A 27620-nucleotide genomic window follows, 5' to 3' on the forward strand; every position below is an offset into this window, starting at 1 on the left:
GGGAGGAGCATAGATCTTGGTTGAAGGGACCAGTCAAAGCAGAAGAGCCTGAGAATGAAACTTAAATGTATTACCTCTTACGCTGAGCAAACATGTAATTAACAATAAGATACCAAGGTGGTTTCACAAGGCAGCTAATTGCATTTTCAAATGTCAGCTTGTCGGTTCTTATTTAGTTTTCATTCAATTCGGCCTTTGCCAGAGCACTGTCTGGTTTTAAATGGCATTTCATTCTCCTTGTGCTGCTGAAGAGTCATCTTCCTTGTTCTCAGAAAGCTCTGGTAGGCCACCTCCATGCTGTTGGCTGTGCTTTATGATGTAGGCTTCTGTTTGCTGATGTCAGGGAGGGAGCTGGCAATGTGTGGACAGCCAGGAGGGATTCCTCGGGTGGGAAGAAGATCGTGTCACTTCTGCAACTTGTTGAATCTACAGCTGATGCATGGCTGAAAAGTCTCCGCTCCACTGCTAGTCCTCTGGGTATCAACAGAGCCTTTTAAAATTACATCTGTGTAAGGTAAAATGTGCCAGTATTATCTTCGCTGTGCTCATGGTTTCTGTTGGAGGAGATGCTGCAGCGGGTTGCTGTCATGGGATGGTATTTCACCTACACTGGTCAGCGTGTGTGTATCACGGGCAGAGATTAGCATCATCCTGATGTTTGAGGCAGACAGCACATACATGGTGTCAGCTCCAGCCACCCGCCACGCAGTGAGCAGCAGTGTGTCACTTTCATTTAGCATAGCCTGGGATGGTGTCCTCACTGCTGACCAGCTCATTGTGCCTGGCTCGGGCTGTGATAAGCAGGGAAATGGCACTAATGAACTTTTCAGTGTATAATCCCTGACATGCTTAGGCAGGAGTGGTGTGACTTGACTTAAGGACTGCCTGTGGTGGCAGAGAGCATCACGGAGCTAATGCTATCCAGTTAGGGCTTGGATGCTGAGAAGAGTTTGGCACTGCTGTGTGTAGTCATGCTGCAGGTGGTAAGCACTGCCCTCCCTGTACTGCAGCTGGCAAAGATGCTCAAAGGACCTCCTAGCAGAAAATAGATCTAGGTTCTGGAAATGCTCGTAGATGCAGGCCTCTAAAATGACCACTGTCACTGGGTCCCCTTTCCCAGCCCCCTGGTTGTCCTCAGTGTGGGGGAGGTTTGGCCTTCATGGCTGTGCAGAGCCAAGGGGTGCTTGGGCAAGCAGCACTGGTGCCACTTGGGGATGTGGGGTCCCAGATTGCCCCCTAACACCCTGCCCTGCCAACATGAGGCCATGTTTTCCCTCATGGCATGGTGAGGATGGGCTGGGTGCTAATTTCCAAGCAGTGTCCATATTGCAAGGGCTGGCCTGTGTTTCTCCTTGTGTCAAGAAACCTTGAGGGCTTCTAAAAGGAAGCACTGGGTTAGCATGGAGTATTCATTCTGTGGCTGCTGAATGCGTGAAAATGCTGCCCTTGCCTGCCTCAAGTCAACAGATGTCAAACAATTTGCAGCAAGTCTTGGTTCTCAGTCAGAAGGAGGTCTTGCAAAACGAAAGAGAGCAGGAATGGGGTACGGTACGTGCACAGCCACAAAGCTGCGTGCCAGCAAGCAGAGAGCTGCAGCTCTGCAGTGGAAGTGCAGTCTCTGACTATTGTTCAGCAGAGTGGGGTCTGAGCTGTGCTGGCGACGCTCCCTGCTATTGATTCTGAGCAGATGTTGAGATGTGGGAAGGCAGATGGAGCCCCACGGCGCAATTACCTCCCACAATGGGGTGGGCAGCACTGAGCAGATGTCACATAGGGACGTCGTGGCGGCTCAGCTCTGGCCATGGGGTGCTGGGAGCCTTTGCTTGTGAGGTTTGTCTTTGGGATGAACGCAGTTCTGGTCTCAGGTAAATGAATCTGATGCCTGGGTAAAACCCTAATTGTCCTGGTGCTGAGAGGCGCTGCGCAGCTCAGAGCAATGTGTGCCATCGTCTTTCTATTTCTGAATTGCAATCTGTGACAAATCCATAGACATCTTCAGCACTGGGCTCTAGAGGGCAAAAGAAAGGCTTTTGGAATTCGGCTGCCATCAGCATGTGCTCGTACCTAATTATAGCCCAATGCTGGCAGCTGTGGCTCCATCCTGCCAGGCCAAGCAGCACAGACCTAAGCTCACTTGCTATAAGAGTGTGGCTGTGTTCTGCTGCTCAGTGTCCTCAGCACCCCATGCAGACGTGTGCTGGGGCTGAGGCCCCATTCTCTGTGTTATCTGGGGTGCAAGAAACCCTCAGGCTGCACACTGATGCAGCCAGAGCTGGTGTGCAATGAGTTTCTAAGCTGGAAAATATAATTGAAATGAGCACATAACTGCCTCTGGGACATCAGGAGTAGAGCACAGTGGTTCAAGAGTAGGCTAGAGATGTATGAAGCTGTTAATTGGGATTTCTGGAGGGTTTTTAGAATGCAGCCTGAAGAGTTAATCAGGCAGATGAAAGACATCTTCCTCCTGGAGAGGAGCTGAAGGCAAATCACCTCCTCTCCTGTTTCACTTAGGGGTAAGATGAGATTCCTGGGGTCCTGCTCCTTCCTCATGCCTCATCTCTTTGGATAGTGGCAGTCTGAAAGAAGTCCCATAAGGAGGGAGGGCAGGAAAAGAATTCTGAGAAACAGTCTCAATACTAGAAAATAACCTCGTTTTTCTTCGTGGTTTCCTTCAGGACAGAAGTAGAAGAGGTGTTTTGTTAGTTTATTCTGGTTAGAAACTTTGCTGGATTCTCACCAAGTCTGTGCTGGGAGGGGAGCTGAGGATTTTCCCTGCCCTTGGTTGCAGCTTGTGGGCACCCATCCCATGAATGCAGAACCCATCTTCTTTCCAGCAGCTAATTATCCCTGAAATACCACTGCTTCTAAAGGCCTCTTTGGGATACTGGGGGGGAAGGAAGAGCCAGCAGCAGTGATTTCTTCCTGCTCAGTACAAGCCTGTAAGCAATCAGTGGGATTTCAAGGATCGTGAAAAAGAGCATGGCTCGTCTTCCCTGGGGAGCCTCTGCTTGTCCTCATTATTCCCCACCTCCCAGCCCTGCAGCTAGTGCTGTCCCCACCATCAAGCAATAGAGATATTGAGTTAATCCCTGGTGACTTCATTCATCTTTGAGCAGGATTATTTCTGCTGGCAACGAGCCCTGACTCTGACCACCCGCTGCTGTGTCCCATGGCATGGCTGAGGCCAGCACCTTGTGCAGCCCACCCCTGCAATGTGCTCTCTTTCCAGTCCAGCAGCAGCAGCCAGTCTCTGCCATGATGGGAAATTAACACCCAAGATGCTGGCAGCATCCCGCTGCTGGATGAAGTAGGGATGCTTTGGTTCTCTGTGTTGAGCTCCCTGGTTTGTCCTATGGGAGTTATGAAGCTCAGGATGGGGATCATCAGCAGAGTGTTGGTGGTTTGCCCTGGTGTCAGGGAAGCATCATTAGGGGATGCCACATGGATACTGCAGCCTCACAGCCCTGTGTTGTGTTTGGTTTCTTTGGGATCAGAATGGTTCACCTAAGGATCTACATCAGGCATTTGTGTAGATTGAATTAATTCACTTTTTCATCTCAGTTCTTACTTACCTATTCAGGGTTTACTCCACGAGAATCAAGTTTTAATTTCACCAGAGAGCAGGAAAGCATTGCCTGGATGATGAGGAAAGCAGAGGCAGAAGTAACGGGACACAGGGCTTACTGGGCATAGTAGTGATGAGCTGATGGTCAGTCCAACCTTTACGATTCTATGAATCAAATGGGAAGAACGGGGCTCATGGTTTCAAGTCCAGAGTGCTGCTATTGCTGTCCCATTGCACTCACCCCTTATCCTTCTCATTTCCAGCCCCCCCCTCACTTTCTAGTGGTCGGAAATGTGCTTGGGATTGCTGGCTTGCCCCTGGGCCGTTGCCCAATCTGAATAATCTGGATCAGAAAGGCTGCTCATGTAATTATCTCGGCAGCTATGCTGGGTTAATGAGAAATGCAGCAATGGAGTTGGGCTGAGATCTGTTCATGTTGGTTACGAAGCCCTTTCATGGGGGAGAAAGGATTTGGGGTGTTATTTAGACTGAGTTGGCTTGTTGTTAAATTAGCTGTCACAAATAACACACTCATCAGCTCACAGTTATTAGGGCTGTAATTGCTACTGAAGGGTAAGTTTTGCAGCAGTGTTTGTGGGAATTGTGTGCTCTTGTTCGTGGAGATAAGGACGTATCCATTGGCATTGCATCCAGTGAGCCTTAATAGCAAATTCCTGGGAGAGGGGAGCTGTGAAACAATGTTTGCCCTGAAATATTGGGTTCTTGGTAGAGCTGAGCTGGGAGTTGTCCACAGAGGGCACCTTCAGGCTCCAGGAAGCAGAACTGAAGTGTTTCCTTATAAAGATGCTGCTGAGCACTGCTGAAGCTCAGCCCCCAGCATAGGGACACTGCAGGACAGCCAGAGCCACAGACAGCACTGTTTATGCCCGTTTAATCAGAGAAATGGAAATGGCATTTAAATAAGATGGTAATGAAGTTGTGGATCAGATTGGTCGATTCCTCATTTGAAGATACAAAGGGGAGCTTTGTTTATTTCAGGGGTTTATCACTTCTGTTCTTGCCTGATTAGTCTTAATCTTCTGCTGCCCTTTGCTGGGAACCCCCCATCTCTATTCTCTGCAGAAGTCCATATGTAAGTTTGTGTATAGCCCTCCAGGGAAATCAGGCCACCTATATATCATTTAGTGACGTCAGACAATTAACCTAACAAAGATTCCTCTCTCCCCGCCTCCTTCCCCCATCTGTTTCCTAATTACCAGTGGAACTGGGATGCATAGGCAGACTGCGCCCATTTCTTTAATTAAATCACCTCTCTGCAATGTTTTGTGCTCGTCTCTTTAAAAGCTGGGATTTGCTGCTGGGGGGAAGACAGTAAAACACAGAATGGACCAGGAAGGCAAAGGAGCCTGAAAAGTAGCTGAGGTGTAGATTTCGGGGCTGGAATGAAGAAGAATTTCAATTTTTTTCTTATCTTGGATCACAGTGGTGGATGTGAACTCTGACCTGAGAGCTCAAAGCGAGTTTTCAGTGCTTTCCTCCCACAGCTGGCAGAAGCGTGGGCCAGGGAAGCGTTTCTGGGAGGGGAGAGAGCTCCCAGCTCCCCATTCAAAAAGGAATAATGCACATGTCCCTGTGTGCTGGTACAGGCTGTCCTGCCCTCCCCTCCCTGGGTACCGCTGCACCCAACCGCCCCCATCCCAGGGGAAAGCGTTTCTCCCTCAGCAGCTGGAGTCTGGCTGACAGAAAAGCACTGAGCTGCTGGAGGTGCCGTTAATTAATGCAGGGCAAGGCTGGTTCGGGCTGTATTGAAACCTGCTGGGAGGTAATTATCAGCTCGCTGGCTCCGAATGCCTTCGGTGCGTGGTGATGCTGTGCGATTTGAGCTTGCAGCTGATGCTGTGTGTGCTGCATCTCAGGCTTGAGCATTACAAGGACCAAAGAAACTGCCCAGCAGTGGTTCCGGCGATGCAGTAAGTGATTCAGCAGAAGGTGGGGAGCCAAGCAGCTCTGCTCTATTTGTGCTCCCATGCAGTGTTTGAGCAGTGCTCGGGTCTTGTTGCACTGTTGTCTTGTGGTGCATGGGATGGGTGCATTGCAGCCCGGTGGGTGTGATGGGGTGGTTTGGGTGGGATATCGAGCACTCAGAAGCTCATGGATGGTGTGTGCTCAGGAGGGGTTTGCAAGAGCTTGGTTCTGCAACACGCTTTGTGCTTTCTTGTTCTGCAGGGGATTGAAAGCTCAGGGTGAGTTTTCATTGTTTTCCAACCACAGCTGGTGGAAGGACAGAAAATCCTGTGCTGTGCATGGGAGTGTGTGCCCTCCTTCTTGGCTTCCCTTGTTTGGCCTTTGCACTTCTAGGCTTCATCTTGTCCTTTGCAATAACCATGTTCTCGGCAGCATCCTTGTTTTTGGGCAGGGCTGTGGCTACAGAACAAGGGGGTGCTCTGCTGAAATCCCTCTGGTGCTGTGAGCCTGGGACCAGCAGAGCTGAATCTGAGCAACCTGAGCATCACTCAGATCAGTGCGTTGGGTGCTGAGACTCCTTGGGACTCACCTCACCCTTCAGCATCCTCATTGCTTTGGTTTCCACAGCTGCGAAATGAGATGCTGCTACTTGCAAGGGGGGGAATAGCGCTGAAATAGCGGTGAAAATGCTTTGAAATCTCTGGATTGGAAGCTTCTGTCTGGTACCCGGGGAGCTCTGCTCCCTGAGAATGTCACATAGCTCTCAGCAGGGCTGGAACAAAAGGAAACCGCATCTGGGAGCAGCAGCCGGTGGTGCTGACAGCCGGGATGTGGGGACAGGCCCTGGCTGGCACCGAGCCCCCTCCCTGCTGGCATGGGGGGGGTGGGGGAGGGTGGCAGGGGACAGAGTGGGCAGTGTCCTGCACCGCAGCTCCTGCCTTATTCATGGGGGAAATCCAGCGAGAGCGAAGAGGGAAGAGTTGGGGTTGTTAATAACTGCTATTGTGCCTCCTGCTGCAGAGATGGGGTGGGGATTGCGCAGCCCTGTGCCAGGCAGGACTGGGGGAGGGGGGTGTGGGGGGGTGAGGAAAGGGTGCTCTGCGATGCCAGTGGGAGCAGGAGGCATTGAGCTGGAAAACTGGTGGTGGGAGGTGGAGGAGCCTGAGAATTCGGGAGGGGCAAAGCAGGTCTGAATGGGAGAAGTGAAGGTAGGAAGCTCTTTGCCCTGGGAGCAGATTGATGGAGATGGGGTGGAGGTGACGTTTTGGAAAAACTTCCGAGGAGGAGAAAAAAGGCTTTGCTGTGGGCTGGAAAGTCTGCCTGAGATCCCCCAGGGCACCAGGAGAATCACCTTGCAGCAGGGCAGGGCTGAGCTCTGTCCCCATCGGGGCTGTGCAGCTCCTGACTGCCTCGCGCACCGCCTGCTCTTCCTGCTGCCTGTTTTGTCGGCATTGGGATGCTGTAAGAACGAGTTTATCTCTTTCTCATATATACGATCACAGTGCCTTTTGACTTTCCCGATTTTCCATCCCTTTCCAACTTACGCAGGGATGACGCGTGGCCCCAACCCCCAATTGCTGCTCTTAGGGCCGGAGCTGTGCTGGATGGCAGCAGCCCATCCCTCTGCTGGTGGGAGCAGCAGCCATCACCAGAAGTACGTGCACCATTGGGTTCGATTAGGATGCTCCTCTTTTAGCACACGGACCTTTAGTTCAAGATCTGAAAGTGTGACACGAGATTTAGTGCAAGATGCTAAAGTGGGACTCTGGCTATTCGTGTTATTAAAAAGCCTCTTGCAGAAGGAGATGGTGGATCTGCAGTGCTTGGGTGCATCCCCCACGGCAGCCAAGTGTGTCCTGCTCCCTCACACAGTGCTGTGCTTTTGTTTGGGTCCGGTCTGTGCCCGAGTGTGAGGGATTTTGTTCCATCAGTGCCTTTTCAAACCCAGGGCACAGGCACTGAGCCCCAAGGTGATGGCAGGAGGCATTAAAACAATGGCAGGAGGTATTAAAGCACCCCCGGGCGTGAGTCAGGATTGGAACTCCTTGGGGAGGTGATAAGTGTCCTCTTCCACTAACTGCACAAAGCGTTTTCATTACTATTTAATGGCAGGCTTTGTCTGCTTTGCTCAACCCCTCCTTGCTGGGGGCTGTTGGGCTCTGGAGGCCACCAGAAAACATTCAGAGGAATGCAGAAGGCTAGCTGGTGACCTGGAAATCTGCCTCCCTGCTCGCCTTCAGCTGGACCTCAGTGCCGTGGTACACGAGGAGGATGCTGCACTTTGCTTCTCCCTTCCTGGCTCGTCAATGCACCCTTTCCTCCCAGTGCTGCTCCAGTCGGTGGCACAGCCCTCAGGGCAGGATGATTAGGGTGTAATTGCAGCCAGGTTGCTCCGGAGATGCTGTGTCGAGTTGTATGCATCAGCCTCACCTGTCTGTTGCTGTAACATGATCTGATTTAGAATGAAAGCCTCTCAAAAGGTTGGCTGGGAAACCTATCCTAATAGCTTCGATAGCAACAGCAGTGTTTGCTGCCGGTGTGTTTTCAGTGTGCTCCATGAGACGTCTGCTAGGGATTGTCTTCATGGACCCACATCCACCTGCAGATCAGACCCCCTGCGTGCAGCTTGAGTCTGACACCTCCCTCCCTCCTGCTCGTGAAGCATCTCAAGTTGGGAACATAGGAACCAGAGTTTTGGGGTAAGCTCATCTTTGCCACCTTTCGTGTTTCTCCTTCCACGCCATAACCGTGCGCTGCAAACTCAGCAGTGAAAGGCAGCTCAGAATTACAGCCCGTGGCTCACACTGAGCCATCAGCAGCATGGGGTGGGAAGGACGCAATGCACAGAGCCTTCCCATGGCCCTAGAGCATGTCATTAGCAAATGGGATGGGGACAGGCGTGTGTAGGGGCTGATGTGAAGAGATGATTGCTCTGCTGGGACTCGAAGGATGGCAAATACATTTCCACGCCATCTCTCTCTGTAGGAGGAATTTGCATAAAAGTGTATAGTAAATAATTAGCATAAAGTGGCTGTTGGATGTGGGATGGGTTCCCAGGAGGGGATGGCTGCTGGCTCTGTCTGTTAGGGCAGAAGGAAGGGGAAAGTGGCTCCAATCCATAGGGCTGAGAACACTGGGAAGGGTGGTTGGGCTGTGGTGGGAATGGGAAGGAAGCCCCTGGATTCCCAATCACCATATAAGCAGCAGAACTCAGTCCTTCCATTGGGACCAAGTGCTCTTTCCTTTTCCTTTTTTACTTCTGAGTGCATGGCCTTTTGCTAAGAGGAGCTGAGAGCAATGTCCTCTGCCTGGCTGCTCCAGACAATCCAATCTCATAGTCTAAAAACAAAACGTACACTAATGCCTCTATTCTATCAAACCCTATTTATATACTAAGAAAAGAAGGTGTATGTTAGATGTGCTGTGTCTAAATTGGAAGGGAGGAGCCTGCGGGCCTGTTGTAGCTCTCACTAATTGCTCATGAATAATTTTTGAGGTGGGGACCACGCTCCCCTCCTTCCCACAGGCGTCTGCATGAGTGTGGGTTGCCATGGGCACACACTGGGATTCAAAGCGCTGCTCATGGAGAGATGGCAGCCCTGGACCTGATGCTCTGATCCCTTTGTGCTGTGAGTGCCTTTAGTGCTGCTCCTGCACTGAAACCCCTATTTATTAAAGACTCTGAGCTCACATCTCTCATCTGTCTCAAGGTGTGAAGCTTTTGCTAGTGCAAAGTTGCTAGCTGAGGTGACTGCTTGGGGCTCAGTGCTGCTGTTTATAATGCTGTCCATCTGTTTGCTGAGATGCTCACAGCACTGCTCAATGAGGTGCTGAATCCACAATGTGTTTATGCTCCCAGTTTCTCCTTACTGAATTTGCTCCTCACTTTGAGCTGACTGCAGTGGCATCCAGTCCCACGGCATCCTCCGTAGCAGCCTTCCCAAATAAAGGATGCAAAGAACACAAAGGGTTACAGCTGCTGCAGGTTTGGGCTGGCTCCCTGAGCTCTGAGCGAAGGCTGGAAGGCAGACATTATGGGAATTGTATGCATGCCTGAGCGGGAGGGAGGCTCTGACTGCTTGGCATCCACTTGTCACATGGTGTGTGTTTGGATGCCAGATGACGGCTCCTGAGGTTGCTACCCAGAATAGATAGTTGCTTGTTCTTAAGCTAATTGCACCCTTTCAGCGATTTGCAAATAACAAAGTGCCAAACTTTCTCTGTTCTGAAAATTCCTGGAAAATGCCTCACGCTTTCCATTATGCTTTGCAAAGAATGTTTTTTTTTAAAAAAAAAGCAAGCAAAAATAAACAGCTGTTTGTAATTGTAAGATCATAAAAAAGAGCATTTCATGAGCAGTGGGGGGGGAAAAAAATAATAAAAAAAAACCTCAGGCTGCGTTGAGCTGCATCCATGGGCTCTGCAATGACAGAGCGGGGTGATTTGTGGAGATGCTGGGAAGTGTTGGCCAAGTGAGTTCAGGTTGGGATCAGCCCAGAAAGCAGCTCTCCTCCTGGGACAGCCCTATTGCAAAAACCCTGCTTGGAGCTGGAGATCTTTAATTAGCAGAGTCCCTTGGCACCTTCTGCTGGGAATGGTTTTGCTTCACAGTTTTGAAGCATCAAGCGCGGGCTTGTCTGCAAATGATTGTGAAAATCCTATCATCAAATTAAGAGCGTGGTGCTGGAAGCAGCAGTGTGGTTCAATGGGATGTGAGGGTGCAGCTGGGGGATCTGGGATCAGCCTGAAGTGATCTGGTGGCTGCTCTCCCTTTGTTCATGCTGGTTTTAAAGTAAAGCTGCTCATGCGATAACGGCGTTGCTTTGCAGTTTGGCTCATTAGGAGTGAAACCAGCAGCAAGACCAGGAGGCAAAACCCAGCACTCTCATCCCTTCTTGTGGCTTGAGAACAATTGGAGCTGGCTTTTCCCCTCTGTTCTTTGAGGGGGTTTAATAAACGAGCTGTGAAAATATCTCTGGGGAGAGATGGTTTTTTCATGTGGTTATCTTTTATGCGTACGCTCGCATTATCAAAATCTGTAACAACCTCTTGAAGGGGGGAAATACTGAGTGGGTTGGGCTGCTCTGTGCTGTTGACTCTCAGGGGGATGTGAGCACATAATTCTACAGCAGCAGGGAAGAAACCAGCATCAGCCCTCGTGTCCTGCAGGTGGTTGGACTGGTGCAGACATCATAGAATACATTGAGGTTGGGGAAGACTTCTGAGGTCAACAGATCCAACCCCAACTCATCCCCCCATTCCCACTGACCGTGTCACAGAATCACAGGACCACCAAGGTTGGAAAAGACCTACAAGATGACCCAGTCCAACCATCCACCTATCACCAATAGTTCTCACTAAACCATATCCCTCAACACAAAATCCAAATGTTCCTTGAACACCTCCAGGGTTGGTTACTCCACCACCTCTCTGGGCAGCCCTCAATATCCCTCAATGCCACATCTCCACTCCTCCAGGGGTTGTGTCTCCATCACCTCCCCGGGCAGCCTGTGCCTGCCCTTACAGGGAAGGGATTTTCTCTAATATCCAACCTGAACCTCTAAAATCAAAAGCAAGTGCGTAGCTTTACTTTGGGTTCTGTTCCAGTCTCAAAGTCAATGCACAAAACAAGCTTACACAACTCCTTCAGTGCGCAAATGGTCTCGCCTGGAAACCCTCAGCTAAATTTGTGCCAGAGGAAAAGAGAAAGAAACTCTTTCCAAAACCATGATTTAAAAACAAAAAAAAACCAACAAAAAAACAACACAACCAAAAACATTTACTATTTTCCATATCGCTTTAGCCAGCGTGGAACATGCTCTGCATTTCTAGATGGTGTTTTGTCTTGGGGGAAGTCAAACAAGGAGCCTGGGAACGAGTTGTGAAAAACACGGCCGGGTGCGAGCCGTGTCCAGGCCAGGGGAACCACAGCTGCCAACTGGATCACAGCCAGGATGGGGCCACCAGAATTGGGATGGGGACACTGCACTGGGATGGGGATGTAAGGACAGGACCACGGGGACACAGTCACTACCTGTGCTGGTGATCTCCAGTGCCGGTCAACCTGGAGCTGTCGGAGAGGGTCCAGAGGAGAGCCACAAAGATGATCAGGGGGGCTGCAGCACCTCTCTTATGAAGACAGGCTGAGGGAATTGGGCTTGTTCAGCCTGGAGAAAAGAAGGCTGCAGGGTGACCTCATTGCAGCCTTCCAGGACCTAAAGGGAGCCTACAAACAGGAGAAGAACCAACTCTTTGAAAGGGTAGATAACAGCAGGACAAAATGGTTTTAAGTTGAGGGAGGGGAGATTGAGGTTGGATGTCAGGGGGAAATTCTTTACAGAGAGTGGTGAGGTGCTGGAACAGCTGCCAGAGAGGCTGTGGATGCCCCGTCCATCCCTGGAGGTGTTCAAGGCCAGGTTGGATGGGGCCCTGGGCAGCCTGGGCTGCTATGAAATGTGCAGGTTGGTGGCCCTGCATGTGGTGGAGGGGTTGGAGCTTCGTGATCCTTGAGGTCCCTTCCAATCCTGGCCATTCTGTGATTCTGTGGCTTCTCCCCTACTTGGGCAAAAAGGGCCATCAGGTGTTTGACTACAAAACCAGAGCCGTGTTTTTGTTCAAGCTTTGGCATTTGGACCTCAGGAATCTTGCTGATTTGCCAATCTCGCCTCCCTACCCCTTGCTGCTTGTCAGCTGCAGTGAGTTAATGGCTTTTACGCCGATGTTTTGCACTTAACACTTGCAGCACTTCATCTCCATGGTGCAGAGCTTGGCTGGATGAATTCGAGATGAGACAGTTGAAGAGCTGAATATTTAAATTCCCCTTTGTTTTCTGCTCAAATATCACTATTTATCCAGTGAACTTTTCCCCCTGCTTACAGCTCGTGTCAGTGAGAGGAGATCAGTGCTTGCTGGGATCTGCAGGACACGTGTTTCCTATCTGCAGTCTGTGGGATGTCGGAAATGTTTTGCAGCCCAGAGAAAGGAGATGAGGCTGCTTGGCTCGTGCATCCCCTGTTGAAGCTGACCTGGCTGAATGCTGCCCACCATCTCAGCAGTGATCTTACACAGATCTCAATGCAATAATTAGTCTGGCAGCTGTGGTTTATTTTTCTTCTATATCCGTGAATTATTGCTGACACTTATGTTGTTCCAGTGTCTTCCCAGGGCACAAACCAGTTGATTTTTCTTTCCATTTTCCAATGCTGTTGATTGGGTATGGATATCACCTGCTATTGGTGACACTTAAAGACCAAGCACCAACCTCATCCTTCTGTATGCATAACCTTTCAGTATTTTCAGTCACAGGAAACAAGTAATTCGCATCCTGTACTCAGTCCTGAAGGTTAAAAGCAGCTTTTGTGCCAACTTAATTATGTAGAAGCCACGTGCTTCTACCAATTAACTTGTTACAGTTTTGAAGGGGTCTCAAAAAAAAAAAAAGGGCAGATGGAATGACTGTGCTGGCAATATTCACGACTGCGTGCTGAGGGTGAGAATTTCATAGGGAGTAATGCAAAAACGTGCTAGGAAATGTGCAAAGGCAGCTCTGCTGAGGAATGCTGGGTGGTGTTTCCCTTCGAGGCCTGAGCAAAGGCTGTTTCTTGGGGGTAATAAATAAAGTGTGAATTTGATGCTGTAACGGGTGATGCCGTGCTGTCTGTCGTTGAAGGCTGTCAGAGCTTTGGGGCTGTGGACAGATGGTGGGAATGGGGCCAGCACAGCGTTGTGGGTGGGTGGGAGGTGTGTAGACCACCGACTCCACCTCACCAGCTGTTGCTATGGGAGGAAAAGTACCTAAAATATTATCAGTGGGATAACGAAGGAGGAAGGAGGAGTGAAGGAACTTGCAGGAAATGGGCATCCCAAGTGGGATCTGCAACGGGCCAAGAGGTTTTATTGGAAGTGCCCACCTGAAACCCAGCCTGGATAGAGAGGTGATTTTCCTTGAGATAATGGGCTGAAAAAGTGGATTTCTGATATTCAGTTTGCCCTTCTTGGAAAATCATTACAAGACACTTCACCTTTTTCTGTTCTATTCTATAGGCATAACTTTCAGTGAGGGTTTATAAAGCCATGGCAGGCAGGTAATGGAGCTCAGGTCCCCTGCCAAGAGCTCACTTACATCTCAGTGAGTGGCTGAGGGAGCACAGAGAAGAGCTAACGATTCCCCTCCTGTGATTCCCCATCTGTAATCAAGATCCAGGTGCGCACAGGGCAAGGAAAACTGGTTACCCAGCAAAAGAAATTGCAGTGCTCCTGAGAAAGGCAGATTTGGCCATTCAAACAGCCTTCCAGATAACTTTGTGTTTTTATGTAATATTTTAAAGAATTGCTGTGTCTTTTTGGGTCCCCTCTCATTTTTTTTCCAAACTGTTCTGTGTTGTAGTGCTGTCTAAAGGCTGTACATCAGAGATCTCAGGGATGAAATGTCAGATTTGTTGCTGCTTTGCTCTGTCACCACTGTTGAAGAGCCTGGGGTTTGAAATTAAATGTCAAAGGCGCTTTGCAGAACATGGAAACCAGATGTGCTCCTTTCCCATGTGTATGGGAAAGACAGAGCAGCTTTATTACCTACAGTGACTCTTTTAGGGAAATTTATGTTGGGAATGGAGCTGAGACCCAGTGCAATGACGTGGTCCTAGTGAGTTGTGCTCCGTGCAGCTCGTGTCTCTGGACTCCCCTGGGTGATGGATGGATGGATGAATGGATGGACGGACGGATGGACAGTGCAGTGCCCACACACCATGGCTGTCTGTAAGGTGATACCACAGCTTGAGGGCCCTCAGCTGAGCCAGTGTCTGTAAATACAGCTCACTTACAGGATTAATCATCAGCAGGTGTGTTCCCATCTTGTTGGTGACACCTGCGTGTGATCCAGTTACAGACCTCGCAGATGGAGACAGGAGATAGACGTGGAGGTGGCTTGGATGAGAAGACTGCTCCTAAGGCTGGTGATTCCAGTGCTGTTGGGGACTTCCAGGTTAGCTGCCCTGAGCTGAGGGGAGCTTGGGGATGGCGTCCTGCAGATTGGGAATGAAATTGTGCCTTTCCTGGATGGTTCCATCGTGACTGCCCTGGTGATGCTCTAAGGACAGCAGAAGGAACCATCTCAGGATCAGGAGGCAGAGAAGGGATAGAAATTTTCTGTTTAGGATATGGGAGCCTCTAAAGGAATAATGTTGGAATTGCCCAGGAAATGCAAGTCTTTTGTAGCAGAAGAACAGCTACTAATTTAGTAATAAGTCATGGGCTTAAAAAGTCTTTTTTCCTTAAGTGTAGATAGATGCCATACCCCCCCAAAAAAAATGCTTTGACTAAAATTAAAGACTTAGTGCTGAAGTCCTTCTCCACCTTTGAATACTGTAATTTCTAGCAGGGAATGGGCAGCACTGAGTAAAGCCCTCTTTGAGCGCATCCTGAGCTGCAGCCATCACTCCAAAAAGGTCCCAAGCCTGCAGGGCTCAAGGGCTGAATGTGAATCTTTCTGTGGTTTAGGGCTGAAAAGCTACACTGGGTGCATCTCCTTTTCTCCCCTGGAATTCAGGATTTGCCTTCCTTCTGCTTGTGCTGCTTTGGGGTCTCTGGGTTGGGGCTGGAGGGGGATGGAAGGGTTGATATCTTCTTCTCAGGCTCCTCAGTCATCCCAAGTGCCCAGGACCTATGAGAGGTAACATGAGATGCAAACACCAATTCTCCAATTCATTTAGCACTAAAGTGATTTCCTGGTGTAGAAGCAGTCAGGGGTTTTTAACCCCTGGGCATCAGCACACGGCCGATCATCCTGCTTTGCTTCATTAACCTTTTTCTTCTGTGCAAAGAGAGAATCCTTCTTGTGGTGTCGGGGCGTGCATGTTTGTGCCAAATTGCATCATGTCACTGGCTGCTGCCATGCGGCTGAGCAGGACAGCTTAACCTGAGTGACACTGCATGGGGACAGCTACCACGGCATGGGATGGCTTTATTTATTCTTCAAGGGATGCTGTGGGCTCTGGGAAACCCCTTAGCGTGGTCAGGTCTAAGCTGATGGGGGCCTGAGGGTCCCTTACCCACCTGCGTGACCAAAAACAGGTTTGAGCACGTGGTGCAGACCCCCCAGATCCCTGTGTTTCTGGACACTGGACAGACTTATGTGAGCCAGAAGGGAAAAGGCAGATTTTCCCAAGTGCTTGCTATTTATAGCTATTGCTGGGTGATTAGCTGTTGGCTAATCGCTCAGGGACAGATGCTGTGTCCCTTGGATGGGTGGCCAAGGGACACAGCAGGGTAGGTGGTAATGGTGTGTCCCCTGTTGCTCTGCCACGCGTCTCCTGAGCAGCGTGGGATGGAGAGCCCTGGAAAGGAGCTTTGCTGTGCGTGGGGGGGATCAGAGCTCAGTGGTCTCAGGTCTCTCTTGGGGGCATGGTGATGATGGGTTGACAGCTGGACTTGATCTCAGGGTTTTTTTCCAACCTCAGTGATGGTTCTTTCCTGAAGCTAGCAGGGAGGTTGGCATTGCCACTGGTTGGGTTTGCACATGGTGCTGTTCCACTGGGACATAACACCCCAGCCTGGCTCTCACAGGCACCACGCAACAGCCAGGCTGGGTTTGGTGCTCAGAGCCTCTGCCTTTTTATCTCAGCTGCCCCATCTTCCCTACCCATCCCACCACAGCCCAAGGCTCAGCCCATGCAACAACGATGCTCTGGAGCATTAGCTTTCTACTAAGGGCAACTCCTCAGAGCTCTCTGCTCCTGCTAGTGACAGGATCAGCTGCTGCCCCACGCCACGCTCGTGGTGCTGGCAAAGGTCACATCACCATCATCCGCAGACAGCTTCACACTTTCATGTTTTTTCTCCACTCTCGGTGACCGCTTTGTAAAGGTTAAGTGCTATTTTCTGATTAAATTCAGTGCTCTGGTGTTACAGGCTTATTTTCCACCCACACCATATCTCATGCGTGACCTTGGGGTAACACTTAACCTCCCTGGACTCGAGTCACTCTCTGTAATAGAACTACAGTATTTTCTTACGTTACCAAAAGGACAGAATGATAAATTAATTCACATTTATGTAGTGCTGAGATACGGTTGTGATAGATAAAGAACATCTCCCTGGAGTCATCCATGCTTTCAGCAGCCCTACATGAGAATGAATTACCTTCTGAGTGCTCTGTGCAATGCTATGTTTGCTTCCACAGGGTCCTGAGGGTACCTGGCATGTGCAAGGTGGATTTTGCCACCTGGGACAAAGGCTCTAAACATTGGGGGATGGGGGATTTACAGCCTGGAAGGCAGCAACCTGAAAACCCACCCAATATATGATAGGGGGAACAAAGCAAGAGCGGGTCCTGGGAAAATGGGTTCTTCAGTTGCTGTTGGGGAATCAAAAATCACATGCATATATTCCCCCTAAATCAATGTTTTTCATTATCTGAAATGAAAAGAGCTTTCATTTGTGGAAACATTGCTCTGTGCTATTCAATCAGTTTTAATTAAGCGACTGAGATGCGTTAAATTGTGCTGGAGGAATTTCTTGGGAACACTAGCTGCTCAAGTTTTACTACTCCTCTTACAACCATAAATAGGGATAAATGCCTAATTGCTACTGAGAGTGTTCTGCTGGACCTAATGAGCTGATCACAAACAATCCTTCACTGTGGAATAATTTAATTGGATTTGACTCCAGCCAGAGATCCCTGCGCCTCACCGTGCTGTGAGGGGCTGGGCTGGGGGCCTGCAGGGAAGGAATTGGTTTCCATTGCTGCTCAAAGGTCCCATCTCATTATCCTAGCCCTTCCGTGTGGTTGTTTGTATTTAGGGGAAATTCTCCAGCTCTGCCTTTCTCCAAAGAAAAGCAAAGCACAGCAGTGCAGTGAGGCTGGGACTCCTGGAGTGGGGAAGGACATTGGTGTGCTGTGGGGACGTGGCTTGGGAATGCCTCCCACAGCCAGGGCTTGGCCAGAGCAGGGTCAGACTGCCATCCCAGAGTCCTCGAGGAGCTGTGCATGTGCTACTGCCCACAGGGAATCTGTTCTGTGGTGGGATCATCAACCTCACATCTTCACTGAGCATTTTGAGTGGTTTATGAATGAAGTGCTTGGTTATGTTGTGTGTTTTAATTATGGATGTATGAGCATTGTCTTTCCACCAGCAGAAACTTGAGAGCGTGAAGCTCTCCGCAGAACACACAGGGAAATGAGCAGTGATGGCACCTGGGCAGGTTTGGTTTCAGCAGCACCCAACTTCCCAGCACGGCTAGTGGGAGTGTAGGCAAATTGCAGCCACCTGGTGGGGAATTGCCCCTGCTGATGGGGACAGCAGGGCTCCACGGAGCCACAGTGGGCTCTGCTGAGCTGCATTAGCACCCAACAGCTCTCTGTACCTCCTCTTGAATCCGTGCAACCCTTGGGCAGTTGCTTAACTGCTGCACTGTTATTCCAGATTTGGCTCGTTTTGCTATGGAAAGCACAATTCCTCTCCAAGCCTTTAGCTCCCATCCTGGTCCAGCAGAGTTGGCTGCTGCTATTTGCTCCCACCAGCTGTGTTCTCAGCCCTGGAATGAATTGTCCCATCAGTTTATCCACCATCCCCAGGTGTGAGTCATTTTTTTTGCCTTCTTGCTTTGAACCCTTTCCCTCTGCCTGCAAAGAGGAAAAGCCTTCAGTTTCACAGGCTCTGCCTTGGGGTTTGTTATCCTTTTGCTCAGTGAAAGATGTTCACACAACATCTGAAGGAGGTCTGGAGCAAGATCAGGGATGTATTTCCCAACCCAGACTAACAGCTTGAGAGTAGGACATCAGGGAAATGTAAAGCAGCAACAAGCTGAAGAGACCTTCTGAACCATGAAGGAGTACAGGGGTAAAAAGCGTCTGAGTCCATCCTGCTTCTGCCTTGCCTACAGCTAGAGGAAAGCAAAGCTGGGACCTGGATTTGCCCATCCTCTTCTACAGCAGCGTCGCTGGATGAGAGCTGTGTTCCAACTCAGGTATCTCCCATTGTCAGACACTCTCAGGAACATCCCCAGACACCCATTGCTATGGGCCCCATCCCTCTGTGCTGGGGCAGTTCCCTTGCTGCCCACATTCCCAACAATGCAGGCTCTGTTCTGCAGCGCCCAACCCCAGCAGCCCACCTACACACATGGGCACGGCGACAGATTTTGTGCTGCTGCACCCACAGCTGCCCTGGAACGAGCCTGGCTGTTGCTCCCCTAAAGGCAGGGATGATCTTTGGGGCGTGCTTTGTTGTGAGTTTTGTTATTTGTTCACGTTTCTTTGGATTAGCAGTGCTGACAATGCTCTGCGTGGATGCAAGGTCACACGTGCCATACAGGCTGTCCTCCCTGAGCCATTCTCATGTGGTCCCCACTTCGCTCCCATGTTGCTCTTCCCTCTTCCTTTGGTCTAGATCAGCTGAGTCCCCATGGCTCTCATCCCCCCAGTGCAGCACTGCTGCAAATCTCCCTTCTGATTCACACAGCCCTTGTTTTTCCAGTCCAAGCACACGTGATGATGGGTGGGATGTATCCATCAGTTGGATGCGCAGCTGTCTGCTTTGTGATCAGTGTAAACTCCATGTAATCAGTGTTTGGACTCGGTTATAGATTTCTATAATGGCTTAGGTTGGAAGGGACTTTAAGTCCTGTTTGCATTTCCATTTAATGCACACATGTATGTAGACATCTCCCAAGCCTCTGCCAGGATCCTTCTCCTTCATGTCACAGGCATTGCTTTCACTGTGGCTGATCTCAAAGCAGCACTTAGAGGTATTCAAATGCCTGTTGCCTTACACCTTACATCTGTGAAGGAAGCAGGTTTTAAAGCATTTTGTGATGTTTTTTTGTGTGTGTGAAATACCAGTATGTGAGCATAGGAAGGATGCTACAAATCTCAGCCTTGCTAAATATCCGGTTGCAGTATTGGCTGCTTTAGTTTGTAAGTCAAACTATTGCTTAGTAACAGAGAGGCATAAAACCAGCTTATCCATTACTCACTTTAAGCTGAAACTGGAGAAATGAAGCGCTCTAAATAATGAAGACCACAGATCACAGTGATATCTTCCCTTAGACAGAAAGCTAAAGAAGTAATTTGAAAAGCCTCGTTCAGCACGACCTGCTCCCTGAGGGCTGTGGAAGTCCTGGACATGACTTTAATTACTGACCCGGTCCTATAATTATTTTGTCCTTCAACTGTTTTTATTGCAATGACTGGATTGGAAAATCCTTTAAGCAAAAAAAAAAAGAATCAAAGTAGAACTCCCCTCTGAGCCCCTTTGCAACCCATAATTTGGTGTAACGGGGATGCAGAGGGCTGGTGACTTCGCTTGGGCTTCAGCCCAGGGATGGGGACGTGTTCTGGGCTCTGATTTGGATCATCCTTGAGATTCAGATGTGTGCACAGGGTCAGGAATGCTTCATGGTGAATCTTTAGGGCTGAACATCTTGCTGTTAACACTTCAGAAATCTTGGGCTGCATATTTGGTCTGGGAAGGATGCGCAGGGTCCTCCTTACCCATGCCTTCTAATTTAATAATCTTTCAGACATCCCAGTGATTCCAGGGTGCGGTGCAGGAGCAGCATCTCCTTTAGGCAGAGCAAAACCCAGCATGGATGACAAAACACTGCCCGTTCTCCATAGGGGCAATGGGAAAAACGTTCTCAGGAGCTGCCTTGCACTGGCTGTGCCCCTGCCTGGGGTGCAGGAGAGCAGTGCAGGCCATGTGTCAGGGCTGTTGGCTGGCTGACAGCTGTCAGCTTGGCTCCCTGCAGTACCTATCACCGGCTTCTGTCTGTTGTCCTGAGCCCCCTCCCTGCCACATCAGCCTCATTCGGGCTCAGCAGCAGCAGCCCAGGCTGGACTGATTTATATTTCATGACCTAGGTTCTCCTTGCTTGCCAAATGGCCTCTGTGCTGCTCTCCTGTCGGTGCTGTCCCAGCACAGTGCAGGGCTGCATGGAGATGGGAAGGAGCAGCACTGGGGATTTTCCACTGTTTGCTGCCCTGGCGTTGTTTCTGCTCTCAGCTGAGAGCTGTCTGGATGTCTGCTGCCCGGCTGTTATAGCTCTTATAGCTCTATTACAGACAGAGCTGTAACTCAGCTGCGATGCCACCTCTGCGGTGCAGCAGCCTTTCTAAGGGGAATTTTATTGTACAGATAGGATAATTCATCCTCCTTTTCTACTCTCTTTTAATCTGCAGTTTGTCTGTGGGCTTATTAACAGCCAAATCAAATGGATGTCTATGGAAACTCCAAGCGATGTGCTGCCAGTCCCTGCGGGCTCCTGGATGTGTGCAAGGGTGAAAGCATCATCCCATTTCCTGACCCCACACAGCCTCGGAGCCCCGTTGCCTCCTGGAAAATAGAGGCCAAGCAGCTCATGAAGAGATGCTGCATTTGTGCTCTGCTCTCGTTGGTCCAAAAATATTCCCATAGTGTGTAGCAGGCAGTGCTGTTTTGGGAAGGGGAATGGCCATCAGCAGTGCTGGAGCACCTTTTGGGCATTCGTTGGCTCTGGGGTCACAGGCAGTTCTTCCTTCAGTGGAATTCAACTCTTTGTTTGCAGACCAGAATGAAAGCTGGGTTTTACTGTTTGTTGGGTCTCGTGCATGAAACTCAGCTATGAGCTTCCTGACACCTGGGCAACATCATCTGGTGCCTGTTTCTGGTTTAGACGTTTGCAGCCCTGCCCACGGTGGTGTGGTTGGTAGGAGGTTGTCTTTGAGGTCCCTTCCAACCCAATCATTCTATGATTCCGTGGTTCTGCGTTTCTATGGTTCTGTGAAACAGCAAAACATCCTTCTCCTGTGTGGTTCTGCATTCACTTCTCGGGGCAACTTTGCAACATTCCTTGGGAAGAACTCAACAGAGCTCTGGGGTTTGAGCACAGGTAACCATAAAGACTGAACAAAGAATGCCTTGGAAGGACAGCGACCATGGGCTGGGTACTGGAAACATGGCCTGGAAACTAATTCTGACACCATTAATCTCCTTAACCCTCTGCACAAATATTTTCAGATTGCAAACTCTCTGTCCCCACAGTTGCCAGGAAGAGAAATGCAGGACATAGCTGTGCTGACCTCTGCCTTTTCGTGTTTTGCAGGTGAGGACCCAACAGCCATCAGCTCTCCTCGGGGGAGGAGGTGAGGTCATAGCATTATCCTGATATCCAAAATGGTCCTGCACCGCCACCAGCTCACCTGCGCAGGGATTGCATTCGCTCTGTGCCTCCAACACCTCATCAGCGCCATCGAAGTCCCTCTGGATTGTAAGTTCTGATTTACTCCCTCTAAATCTGGGCACGGTGGGGATGGGCTGATGGTTGGGTTGTATGATCTCAGTGGTCTTTCCCAAGGTCTATGATTTTATGGTTTCCTGCTTGAAGGGCTGCGGAGGCAGAGTGAAGGAATACACGCACCAGGCATCTCTCCTGCTCCAACCAAACATTTAGGATATTTTTCTTTTTAAGTCGCATTTCATCCAGAAATCCACCTCAATTGCTGACTCGAAAGCTGAGCAAAGGAACTTGCAGCCACCTGTCAAAAAGGGGCAGAACACCAAGCTGGTAGAGAAGCTGGTAGAGAAGCCCATCCCCAGCAAACTTTTAGCCCACAGACTTAAAGTGGAGCATCCCACAGTTTTTGTCTCTGTTGGGACTTTTGGTTAAACATGAGACATGAGTTGTATTTTATTACGTTTTATTCAGAGAGTTTGAGGATATAGAGTGAGGAGGAAGGGGACAAGGGGTGATGTTTCTACTAAACAGCATCTTCAGGCCGGTGTCTGGGAAATGTATGACTTGTTTGAGTGCACTTGGGATGAAGGTTTGTACTGAGAGCGAGCTGCTAAGTCATGGCTCAGAGGCTCTGTTCCAGCTACACGTCTGGATACCAGTTTCATAATTTCTCTGTGTCCCAGCTTCCTCCTGTACAGGCTGTTAATAATAATCAGCCTGTAGCTGCAGGGAATCTATTCTGACAGTGCAATGTACAGAAATCCTCCAGCGAGCAGTGCATTAGTGGAAAAAGCACTGCTTTGTGCTGCTGTCTGTACTTGGGCTGAAGCACCAGGGTTCTTTGGAAACAACGTGGAGAGAGTGGGAAAGCTCTGATTTGCTGAGGGGAAAGTAAATACTTGTGCAACTGAAAGCTTGGGGTGGGGGTCCCAATGCAACCTCTTATCTATGCGAGACTTGAGTGTGAGTTCCTGCTCTACTCCGTTCTGAATGAGTGTGGATGAACATAATTTTGCTCCCTAGGGTCAGCCCTGGAATGGGAACACGGCACTCTTGATCCCAACTTGGGAATTTGATGAGATGAACACAGCTTGGATGTGCAGGCAGTCAGTACATAAATGGAAGCCAGTTGGGCATAACTGAGTAGGTCTGCAAACAGCAGTCTTCTGCTCTTTCTTGTGCTTTTCTGTCAAAAAAGAGTGATTTTGATGCTTACACGTAATATGAGCTTAGAGAAGTAAGGGAAATGCTGACAGCTGGTGGAGAACTGCTGAAGACAGCCTGTCTGCAACTCACTGCTTCTTCAGTCTCCTCCCTGCTGCACAGCATGGACTCACAGCAGAGCATCATCACCTCCAGCACTGGAGATGCTGGAGGATATAAATATCTATCTATCTATCTATATATGGGATAAATACCTATATGTCTACATATGGGATATAGATGTTGGTACACTAGAGTTCATTTTATGCCCTCTCTGCACCCCCAGAGCTCCCAGAGGCTGCACAGGCAGTTAGCAGCTAACAATGACTTGGACTCAATGGTCCTTATGGGTCTCTTCCAACTCAGGATATTCTATCATTCTATTATTCTCTGAGTGCTCAACAGCGTCTCCTGCTATATAACTGTAAGTAGGTGGATTTAGAACATGCTGGAATTGTTAAATCAGTTGTATGTAGGATTTGCAGACCCTACAATAACAGTGTTTTGTTTTCATGTTTGTGTGCATAATGTGTGTTTATCGGGGTTAGCCCTTCGATTAACCCTTCTTTCTTCTTTTTCATTATGCTTGCACTTTGGAAATAACAGCAAATATTCAGAGTGAATGTAAGTGCTGCCTTCTGTGTGAACATGGTGTTGTCCTCTGCATGTCCAAAATGGCATGAGGGGTTGGGTCTGGTGCCAGCTGTGCTTTGGTGCAAGGGATACGTGGTGTACAGGGCTGGTGACAAATAGCATGCACTCCACGCTTGCTTGTGGTTTTGGAGGTCTTTGGACCACAAATTGGGGAAAGTGTCAGAATCCTGGCGAGATCTGCTGCAGGAGAGCAGAGAGAGGCTTCTCCCTCTCACGCAGCTCATCTCACTGCTGCCATTTGCTTTGCAGTGCCTCAGCCCCCCACCATCACCAAGCAGTCTGTGAAGGACTACATCGTTGACCCCCGAGACAACATCTTCATTGAATGTGAAGCCAAAGGGAATCCTGTTCCCACGTAAGTGCCCTGGAATTGCTCCTGTACTTGGAGCTCTGTGGTTTGTCAGCACTGGTTCTGAAGGTTGGGATTTCTGGGCAAAAGCAGATCTGAGTTGGCCACGCTGTCCCCAAAGCCAGCATTATAGATGCCAATTGCCATTGATTTAACTGCTTACTTGCGTAGCCCAACGAAGGCTCTTTCCAGGTGAACACACCCCACAGTCACCCCACACATCTCTCTGCCACGCTTACAGCTTTTCCTGGACACGGAACGGGAAGTTCTTCAACGTGGCAAAGGACCCCAAAGTGTCCATGCGGAGGCGGTCGGGGACGTTGGTCATTGATTTCCATGGAGGTGGGCGGCCTGACGACTATGAGGGCGAGTACCAATGCTTCGCCAGGAACGATTTTGGCACTGCACTGTCCAGCAAAATCCACCTCCAGGTGTCCAGTGAGTAAGCACAGTTGTGTGGGGTGAGCACCAGAAACAAGACTCAGGAAGTTCCACGGTTCTACGGATGCTTTGTAGTAGAAGCACAGATAGCATCCAGTGGTCAGACATCCCAGCCTGCTTCGTGGTCTTTAAGGTCACTTCCAACCCTGTTATTCTATCATCCATTGCCTGTGTCAAGATCATAGAATCATTAAGGCTGGAAAGGATTTCTAGGATCACCGAGTCCAACCCCAAGCCATCCCCACTGTGCCCACTAACCATGACCCCCAGTGCCACATCTCCACTGTTATTGACCCCCTCCAGGGATGGTGAGTTCACCACCTCCCTGGGCACCCTGCACCAGTGCCTAACCACTCTGAGAAGAATTTTTTCCTGATAACCAACCTAGACCTACCGTGGTGCAACTTGAGGCCATTACTTTTAATCCCATTGCTGTTACCTGGGAGAAGAGGCTTACCCCCCCTCACTACAACCTCCTTACAGGGAACCGTAGAGAGAGATGAGGTCTCCCCTGAGCCTCCTCTTCTCCAGACTGAACCATCCCAGTTCTCTTAGCTGCTCCCCATAAGACTTGCACACACAGAAATAAGGCTTCCCTCTCTGCATTGAGGCCATTCCATTGAAACCAGGCCAAGTCCAGAGGGAAGGGAGGAGATCTGCAGAGTGAATGCCTACCTTTCTCATGCAGTGCTGTGATTCTCGTGGCAGGATCTCCCCTGTGGCCCAAGGAGAAGGTGGATGTCATTGAGGTTGATGAAGGTTCTCCGCTCAGCCTGCAGTGCAATCCACCTCCTGGTCTGCCTCCTCCTGTCATCTTCTGGATGAGCAGCTGTGAGTTGGGGAAGCCCTTTCTATCATGAACCCTCACTCCCTTCAAGCACCTGCAGTGTTAGTTTGAAATAATTACCTTTGGAGTCATCGTTGCCAGTTCACAGCTTGGTGGTACCCACGCGTGGTTTAAATTGGGAGTTCCTTTTTGCCTTCACGTGTTCAGGAGGTCCTGGTTAACTGAATGCCTCTTCTCCTGCAGCCATGGAGCCCATCCACCAGGACAAGCGTGTCTCCCAGGGCCAGAACGGTGACCTGTACTTCTCCAATGTCATGCTGCAGGATGCCCAGACTGACTACAGCTGCAATGCACGCTTCCACTTCACCCACACCATCCAGCAGAAAAATCCCTACACCCTCAAGGTGAAAACCAGTAAGTGTCATGGTTGTCAGCCAGGATGGAGCTCTGCCAAACTCTTGGGTAGGGTTCTCCTTTCAGTCTTTGACAGCTCTGAGTCCTACCAAAGAAAAGAGTGTCTTCCCCTGTTTTGATCAGGATAAGAGTCTGGTTAAGAACTGATGGGACTCAGACTGACTTCATGGTTTGTTCCCTTGCAGTGCCCCAGGGCTGCAGAGATAGCTCAGTGCGGGTATTGCTGAGATTCTGAGATGGACACGGATGGTGTATTCCCTCCATCTTTAGGGAGAAGTGCAATATCAAGTGATTTTTCCTAATTTGGAAAGCTGGAGATAGCCGTGTTTTGCTTCGGGTTTAGGTTTGTGGGGACGCCCTGTGGTGCTGCATGGGGGGACTGAATGTTTGTTCATTGCTGACAACAAGTCTTGGGTCTCACCATGACCAGGAGCTTGATGAACAGTTGTGGGAGGTGGGAGCAGGGGGAGCAGAGCCTTAGGGGCCTGGGGACATTGGCTCCCAATTCATCTGTTGCTTAATAGGAGATAACACTATTAAAGCGTTCTGATACCTGGACTGAGGTGTGATGTGAGCAGCAGGTTGAGCTTGGAGCATTCTGCACTTCTGGTGTAACACCCTCTCCTTGTGCAAAGCACGAGAAGTAGCAATACAAGTACTACAAATGGGCACTTTTCTAATGGTGAGGAAGGTGTACATGTAACTCGCTCTGATTACTTGTTATCTGGTTGAGAAGCTGACTGAATAATGCCAAAATTTGCCTTGTACTGAAGGACTGAACCCTGAATGAGCTCAAGCTCAAAGTGGCAAGCAAAACCACGAGTTCATTTGGGTCTCAGACGTTTTCAGCCTGGTATATTGGTCCAGCTCCAGAAAAATAAGTGAAAGAAATCCTGGAAGGATTTCCTGTAGACCATCTCTGCTATGTCTTGGGCCCCAGGCTGTGCCCTGGGTGCTCTCTGTTCTCCTCATTACCCAGTGAAGCTCTGTTGGCAATTAGCGGCTGTGCTCGCCTAGGTGTCAGCAATTGTCAATGAGGGAGAGGGGGGTGTGTTATGAGGAGCTGCTGGTTTTGCATGTAACACAATTTGCTTAAATTACCTGGGAATTGAAAGGGGTTTTACAGCATATTATGCTTTTGAAGCTTAATTGTTGTTATTATTTTTATTTGTTCGCCCTCTCCGTGCTTTTCTGCATCATTACACTGCTGCCTCGGTGCATCCAGCCCATGCTTTGTGCTGGAAAGAAATAGCAGGAGTATGCTTATCTCACAGTTAACTGAGAGAAAAAAATATATTTTCTTCTCAAATTGAATTAATTCTTGTCAACATTGTCTTTATACCAAAGGAAAAACACTTGGAGGAAACGTTTATGATCAAATTAGGTGATATTTATCACGCGTTTATTTGTCTCTCCATCTCCTAGGAGGAAAGCAATCTTCTCTTCCCCTCCCGCACCACTGTGCTCTGTTGCTGTTTGTCTTCTAAGGCTCTGAGCACCTCTGTTTGCTTCTGCTGCCCCGTGCCCCCTGGTCCCCATGTAGCCTCCATCCCTGTTTTCCACCACTGCTTTGTGCCGCTCAGTATGCTCACAGTCTTTTGTTTATTGCAGAGAAACCCCATAACGAAACGTCCTTACGAAATCACACTGACATGTACAGTGGTGAGTCAACAGCAGCTTCTGGAGACCTTCACGTTTGTAACCTCCTGTGCCTAACCCGACTGATCCCGTGCTAACCCAGCGTGGGCTGCGTCGGCAGCATCCCCGTGTGCACAGCCCTGATGTGTGCGTGTGGTCCTTTCTGTGCTTTGTCCCCCAGACGTCACAAAAAGCGGGCTGGGAACAGCCCAGCAGCCCAAATCCTCTCCGAGTTTTGACATCTTAAAATGATCGAGGGCTAAGCTAATTAATTGGATACACCGAGCTCAGCTCGAGAGATATTTGGGTTAATAGGATCAGGGCTAAGTGGGAAAGCTGGTGGTTGACTCCACTGCCTCATCCTCCTGATTGAGATACAAGAGCCACCATCCCTCTTTATCTGCATTCAGAAGGAGCACCTATTGTGCTTGCAG

At 49.6% G+C, this 27620-nt stretch overlaps 1 protein-coding gene across 2 annotated transcripts; it reads left to right on the forward strand.

The window, feature by feature from the left end:
• Positions 1–346: 346 nt before the first annotated feature.
• Positions 347–27620, forward strand: LOC104914502 (neurofascin-like). Of its 2 annotated transcripts, none has more exons than XM_019623256.2 (7): positions 347–514; positions 21569–21733; positions 23807–23912; positions 24148–24344; positions 25056–25178; positions 25378–25548; positions 27160–27619. In XM_019623256.2, exons 2-7 carry the CDS (start codon positions 21640–21642, stop codon positions 27282–27284), a joined length of 816 nt encoding a protein of 271 aa, XP_019478801.1. In that variant the 5' UTR covers positions 347–514; positions 21569–21639; the 3' UTR covers positions 27285–27619. The 2 variants fall into 2 exon arrangements, with proteins under 2 accessions (XP_019478801.1, XP_031412836.1); XM_031556976.1 differs by lacking the exon at positions 347–514 and adding an exon at positions 14378–14471 and having other exon boundaries at positions 27160–27620.

Source organism: Meleagris gallopavo, chromosome 28, assembly GCF_000146605.3.
Source record: "Meleagris gallopavo isolate NT-WF06-2002-E0010 breed Aviagen turkey brand Nicholas breeding stock chromosome 28, Turkey_5.1, whole genome shotgun sequence".
Classification (NCBI taxonomy): domain Eukaryota; kingdom Metazoa; phylum Chordata; class Aves; order Galliformes; family Phasianidae; genus Meleagris; species Meleagris gallopavo.